This window comes from Acanthisitta chloris, unplaced genomic scaffold, assembly GCF_000695815.1.
Source record: "Acanthisitta chloris isolate BGI_N310 unplaced genomic scaffold, ASM69581v1 scaffold15747, whole genome shotgun sequence".
In the NCBI taxonomy this organism is placed as follows: domain Eukaryota; kingdom Metazoa; phylum Chordata; class Aves; order Passeriformes; family Acanthisittidae; genus Acanthisitta; species Acanthisitta chloris.
In genome coordinates this window covers 8,057-15,259 of record NW_008684440.1, presented here as the reverse complement: position 1 = coordinate 15,259, position 7,203 = coordinate 8,057, and the positions used below count along the sequence as shown (strand labels likewise).

At 54.2% G+C, this 7,203-nt stretch overlaps 1 protein-coding gene across 1 annotated transcript in view; it reads right to left on the bottom strand.

The window, feature by feature from the left end:
• Positions 1-67: 67 nt before the first annotated feature.
• Positions 68-7,203, bottom strand: part of STIM1 (stromal interaction molecule 1) — a gene marked incomplete at both ends in the record, with an annotated part of 13,497 nt that continues 6,361 nt past the window's right edge. The window contains 2 exons of the mRNA XM_009079351.1: positions 68-245; positions 1,374-1,551. Of these exons, the coding sequence (XP_009077599.1) occupies positions 68-245; positions 1,374-1,551 (356 nt within the window). The remainder of the gene's footprint in view (positions 246-1,373; positions 1,552-7,203) is intronic.

The following is a 7,203-nucleotide window of genomic DNA, read 5'->3' as shown; positions in this document are numbered from 1 at the left end:
ACAGTGAGGAGGTCCCCCCTACCCTGGCTGCCATGCCCTCGTGGCAGTGCCCCAGGTGAGCCCTGACCTGCTCCAACTCCTGCTCCGCGTACTTCTGGCGGCTGAGCTCGTTCTCAGTGCCCTCACGCAGCTCCCGCAGTCGATGAGCCTCCTGCTTGGCCATGCTGATCTCATCCTGCAGCTTCTTCTCCAGGTGCACCTTCTCCACCTCCACAGAGCGATGCTCCTCCTGTGCCTTCTGCAGCCTGCAACACACACAGAGCAAGAGCCAATGTTCGGCTGAGATCTCCAGGCACAGCCACGGAGCCCACGGGGCCACCACAGACCAGCCCTGCTCCTGCCTGCACCAGGCTGGGATCACCACAGACCTGCAAAGCCAAGAGAAAGTTCATCATGCCCGAGAAGAAATTACTTGTCAACTGCTCAGTCTCAACTTTATTCACTGATCAGATTCTCCAGACACATTTTCTTCACCTTCCAAGGACATCCATATTTCCTTTGACAAACCTCATGGAAGCTGACCACCTGAGTTTTGATGGACTTCAGGCAGCCACCGCTGGGGGAAGTACCTTGTCCTGACATCCATCTAACCCTGTTCCAGCCCTCTGGGGGAAGAACCTTTTCCTAATCTCCAGCCTAACCCTCCTCTGACACAGCTCCAGCTGTTCCCTCATGCTGTCCCTGTCCCAGGGCACAGAGATCAGAGCTGTCCCTGCACTGCTCCTTGGGAGGAGCTGCAGACCCTGCTGAGCTCTGCCCTCAGTCTCCTCTGCTTCAGCTGAACAACCCAAGTGCCTCAGCCACTCCTCGTGTGGCCTCTGCAGACCCTTCCCCAGCCTTGTATCCATCCTTGGATGCTCTCTAACAGCTTTGGATCCTTCTTACACTGAGGCACCAAACTGCCCCCAAGACTGGAGGTGAGGCTGCCCCAGGTCAGAGCAGAGCAGGACAATCCCCTCCTTCCATGCTGTGCCTGATGCCCACGGTTGTGGCTGTGGCTGTCCCATCCCTGGGAGTGTTCTAGGCCAGGCTGGATGGGGTTTAGAGCAACCTGGGCTGGTGGGAGGTGTCCTTGGTGGACAAGATGATCTTTAAGCCTAAACCTGCTGTGATTCCATGACTCTAGGAAAGAGTAGGCCAGGAGAGCACACACACACACCCCTTCACACAGAGCCTGGAAGGTGAATGCCTTCAGGAATCAGGCACCCACCCAAGCTCAGGAGGCTGCTGGCAGGTTTGCCAGGACAAGGCTGACTGTGGTACATGACACCACAACAGCTAAAGGAAGTATTTCCTGAAATCTAAAGCACCAAGAACCTTGCAGGAAGATCTGACAGCTGATGGCTCCAGCTGGGCGGATACATGAAACCTACCTTTCCTGAAGGTCATGGAGAGACTGCTCAGCTCTGTGGAGACCCTCCAGGTCTTTCATCATCTTCTTCATGTGCTCCTTGGAGTAGCGGTTCTGGATGTAGGCGAACCAGCAGCCACCCACCCCGATGACGATGGACACCACCAGCATGAAGTCCTTCAGGTGGTTGTGGCGAGTCACTGGAACAGAGCAGAGACACTGCTGAGCTCAAGGGAACCCGACAACGACTTCTGAAGCGCTTCACCTGCACCAGAGTGGGACAGGAGAGCTCAGGACTGTGAGATGCATTTGTGGCACAGGGTTCACAAAGGGAACAGATGAGCTGTCATAGAATCATCAAGGTTGTAGCTTTTCCCCACGGCGGGGGGGGAGGGACAGGACCTCTCCCCAGACACCAGCAGTCACCCAAGCACCACAGAAACATGAAATGTTAAGGGGTTGGAGTGGACCTCAGAGATCATCTAGTCCCTGGGCAGGGACACCTCCCACCAGAGCAGGTTGCTCAAGGCTCAGCCAACCTGGCTGTGAACACTGCCAGGGCTGGGGCAGCCACAGCCTCCCTGGGCAACCTGGGCCAGTGTCTCACCATCCTCACAGGAAAAGCTTCTTCCTGATATCTAGCCTAAATTTCCCTCTCTCAATTTCTCCCTGTTGCTCCTTGTCCTGTCCCTGCAGCTCCCAGCACAGAGTCCCTCTGCAGCTCCCTGCAGGCATCCATCTCCCTTCCCACAGACTCCACGTGTGATCCATCACCTGCCAGAGCACAGGAGAGCTCAGTCACTACTTGAAAACATTCACTTGCAAATTCAACACTCAAGGAATAAACAAGCTGAGCCCTGGCCCTGCTTCCCCTCCCGGATGGATTAGCACAACATCCTCTTCCCTGGGAGCAAATTCTGGCAAGTCATAGCAGATCTGAGCTTCCCAATCCCTTTATTTCATGTCTGGTGGACTCAGGGCTGACGTCTTCAGGTGTGTTATGTTCCACCCACAGCTGCTACAGCTTTGTTCTCCTTCCCTGCTGGCACAGCCACCCCCAGACAGGCAGCCCAGAGACAGGCAGCTCCCGGAGCTGCAGAGATCCCTCCAGCCCCACCTCGACCCGATTCACCTTCTGCTCCCAATGCCAGCCACGCTCAGCTCCAGCACACCAACACCTGGGAACTCCCTTCCTCTTCAGCAGCTTCTACTCAAAGCAAGCGGATAAGGAAACTAAGGAAAACTCAGCTTGGATGTAAATGGAGAGTCATGGAATCACAAACAGATTCCAGAGATGCTCCAGCCCTTGGAGCATCTCTGTGGCATTCTCTGAACTCTCTCCAGCAGCTACACATCCTCCTGCTGTAGGTGCCTAGAGCTGGGGCAGCACTGCAGGTGCACAATTGCTGCTTCTGACCTTGCTGCAGCAGAACTTGGTGTGATTTCAGCCCTTTCACTGCTGCACCTCACACCCTGTGCCTGTGGCACCCTGAGGCTGTTTCACAGCTGAGGCTCAGATTGTTCTTGTCCATTTCATTGTGACTTAAATCCCATTGGATTTGTCCCTGTCCCTTGGCAGGGCTGGCACAGCCTGGTCACAGCCTGTTCTGCTCCTGTGCTGCCTCACCCCTTCGCTCCAGCACAGCATATCTGGATACACCTCACACCTGCACAGGCTGCAGGACAAAGCAATGTATACCACAGAAAACTGATTTCTCTACCTTTTTACTTCCCTTTTTTGAGGGAAAGAAGGGAGAACGGGCACAATTCCATCAAAACCTAGTCGTTGTAATGCTTGACTGAAGGACTTAATGACCTGTTGTGTTTGCAGCTCTTCCTTGGCTTTGTGCTTGAAAGGAGGCAAAATGATCCACAAGGGGTGAAAGTTTGGAGCGTTGAATTGGATAAGAAGAAAGAAAAAAGCTGTTAAAATGAGGGTGGTAAAATGGAGATGCTCCAAGAGCACGAGCTCCTCTGCCCTGGAGCCAGGCTGAGGGTGTACACCTGGAGAGAAGCTCCAAGGAGACCTCTGAGCCCCTTCCAATGCCTCAAGGGGCTCCAAGCAGAGAGCTGCTGAGGGACTTGGGACAAGGGCTGGAGGGACAGGACACAGGGAATGGCTTCCCACTGCCAGAGGGCAGGGACAGGTGGATCTTGAGCAGGAATTGCTCCCTGAGAGGTGCTGAGGCACTGGCACAGGTTGCCCAGAGCAGCTGTGGCTGCTCCATCCCTGGGAGTGTTCCAGGCCAGGTTGGATGGGGCTTGGAGCAGCCTGGGCTAGTGGGAGGTGTCCCTGCCCAGGGTAGGGGTGACAAGATGAGTTTCAAGCTCTTCCCAACCCAACCCAGCCTGCGATTCTGTATCTATATCCTGCCCTTTCCTGAGTCCTTAAAGTCCCTTTCTATTTCCTAGTGAACCCACAGGACAATTATGGAAGGAACTTAAAAGTGCCCTGATTTCCCCTGGCCACAGGAGCACCCAGACTGCTTGGATGCCTCGCTCCAGGCTTTTAGGGATCACAGCTCTCTCTCTCATTACAGAGGTCCAGCCTTGAAGCTCCTGCTGCTTGCTGGGCAAACCACAGGACAACCCTGCCTGCTCCTGGGAAGCCCATGGAAAGGCCAGAGCTGCTTTTCAGCTGAGGTTCAGGTAATCCAATCCCATCCAGGCAAGTGTAAATATTTGGAGGAGATGGCAAATCTCCGAGCCATATATTCAGGCAGAGCTTGGTTGGGGAATTCTATTGCTTTAAACAAACTGTGATTCAACTGGGCTCAAAGTGCTTGTCAAGACACTTGGAGTGGAGGAAAGGGAAAGGAATTGGTTATCCTGGAAGCTCTGCCTGAGGAAACAAGGCTCCATCTGCCCTGGAGAGCACCCTGGCACCAGGCATGGACACTTCATGACCAGAACAAAGGTCAGTTTGGCCAGAAAATACCACGAAGTGCCACCTCCTGCTGGGACACCCCTCCTCTCCCAGGCACCTGATCTCTGTGCCTGCCAACCCAGAAAGGCATCACAGAATAACCCCAGAAAGGAAATTCTGACGATAACTCGCAACGCTGACAAACAAGAAGGGCTGAGGGCACAGCCCCTGCCCCATGGCCTGCAGCACCCAGCACTGCTAGGAATGGGCCAGGAGGCACCAGGGTGCACCACAGCCAGGGCAATGGGCACCAGGGAGCCCAGCTGGGCCCCAGGGCCTTCACTTTTCATCAAAAATATCTATTGTTTTAGATTTTTCAGAACTTCCCCTTCCTATTACCCTGTTTCTCCTGTACCCCCTCCCCTCTCCCATCCCTGGGAGTGTTCCAGGCCAGGTTGGATGGGGCTTGGAGCAGCCTGGGCTGGTGGGAGGTGCCTCTGCCCATGGCAGGGGTGGCACTGGATGAGCTTTAAGGTCCTTCCAACCCAAACTTTCTGTGATTCCATGTTTCACCTGAAGCTATCTATTTTGTGCTGGATAAAACCCTGAACCAGAGGATCGGGACAGCCAAGGGACAGACATAGAGAAGGAATCACTTCACCTTGCTTGGACTATAACTGCAGCACACTCCTTTGCACTTGGCTTGGGGACAGAGCTGAAGTGGTCAGACCTGTTTGCCCTAGGAATGGTATGTCTGGAGTGTGGCAGTGGAAACCAGACCTGGTGGCTCCTCAGGAGCCTCAGATCCACATGGAAACTGGCCAAGGGCCCCACTCAGCTACCTGTGCTGGCTGAAACCTCTGTACGAAGTATAGGAGATCTCAGAGAACCAACTCTGCAGCACTGGGATGGGAAAAAGCTTCACCCAGCAGGGAGGAACCTCACTGTGTCCACATGTGCAATCCTCATGGACAAGGGGGTGTCCCTCGATTTAGGTGCTCCAGTATGGGCTGACCTTATTTACCCCTGTGCTGGATAGAACTTCAAGAGAGGAGACAAACCCTCCAAACCTGGACTTGTGTGTCATGTTTTACTGCCAGGTGCTTTGCTCCTTCAGTGGGAGAGACCCCAGGAGCCCACCCAACCCCACGACCTCACAACCTTCCCCCTGGAGCTCACCTCAACCCAAGAACCCCCCTGTCCCCAGAAGCCCACCTGCCCCCTGACCACCTAAAGGAGCTGGACCAGGGATGCATCTGAAACCACCACATAACCATGGTGTGAAAGCAGACTGTGCAGCTGAGAAGGTCACTGGGTACTTCCCCAAGCTGCTGATTGCTGGTGGCTGTGCAAGGCGTTTTGCAATCCCTTCCTGAAGGAATTGTTTTAGATAAACAACCTCTCCTCAAACACCTCTGCGTGGCTGCAGACAAAGCTACTCCCTGCCCAGAGAGCAGCAAATTGGACCTTCTGAAAAGGGTTAAATCTACCTGAACTGCAGATTAAAGTGCATTTCCTCTGTTTACAGACTCAACAAGCGTCAGAATCAGAGTCATGGAATGGTTTGGGTTGGAAAAGAACTTGAAGAAGATAAACAACCTCTCCTCAAACACCTCTGCGTGGCTGCAGACAAAGCTACTCCCTGCCCAGAGAGCAGCAAATTGGACCTTCTGAAAAGGGTTAAATCTACCTGAACTGCAGATTAAAGTGCATTTCCTCTGTTTACAGACTCAACAAGCGTCAGAATCAGAGTCATGGAATGGTTTGGGTTGGAAAAGAACTTGAAGATCATCTTGTCCCACCCCCTGCCCTGGGCAGATACACCTCCCACCAGCCCACTCCAAGCCCAGCCCCATCCAGCCTGGCCAGGAACACTCCCAGGGATGGAGCAGCCACAGCTGCTCTGGGCAACCTGTGCCAGAGCCTCAGCACCTCACAGGGAGCCTGTCCTGGCCCTCTGGCAGTGGGAAGCCATTCCCTGTGTCCTGTTCCTCCATCCCTTGTCCTAAGTCCCTCTGCAGCTCTCTTGGAGGGGCTCTGAGGTCTCCTTGGAACTTCTCCAGGCTGAGCTCCCCCAGCTCTCTCTGCCTGGCTCCACTTCAATAATCTGATGAAATTATTTCTGAGGCTGAAACTCTTTCCTTAGTTTCTGTTGTCCTCTGGATGTAGGTGTATTTTAGGTTTATTCATTCTGTCTCCTAAAACTTGTACCCACAGTGCCTGAAATCTTCAGTCTTATTTAGAGTCATGGAATGGTTGGGGTCAGAAGGACTTTAGAACTCATCCAGTTCCACCCCAGCCCAGTTTGCCCCAAGCCCCATTCGATCTGGCCTGGAACTCTTCCAGGCACAGATCAGAGCTCTGTAAGCCCTTGCAAAGTGGAACAAGCCAGCCTGGATGGTTCACTGCACACTTTCATCTCCAGGACCCAGGGAGAGGCTCAGATTGCAGAGCCAGAGGAGCCTCAGGGCGGAACGGAACAGCTCCCAGACACGGAGAACAGCCATTCATCTCCAACCATTACAGCTCATTTACTGTGTCATTTACATCCAAGAACTGCTGGAAAAATTCCACCCCCAGCACAGGAGTCACTGGGCTGGAGCCACTGTTGGAGGGGGGAGAGTGGCTGCTCAGCCCTGACAGCTCCATCTCCACTGGTGGAGGCACCAGTTGACCAAGAGCTTCACTTTTAACCCAGGCAATGGATAAATACACCCCAGGCTCGTAATTCCCCTGCCATGGCTCTGCCAAGCCTCACACACGGCACTTGGGACATGCTACACAGTCAGTTTCCCTAGGGTTGGGTGAGGAATGGATTGGGAGCAGCCCTGGGAGAAGGACCTGGGGGTGTGTGGTACAGAAGCTCCACAAGCCCCAACCACATATGCTGCACCCAGAGCCCCCTGAGTGCTGAGCTGAGCCAGCGTGGGCAGCACCGAGGGCACTGTGCCCCTCTGCCCTGCTCAGGGGAGACCTGACCTGCAGT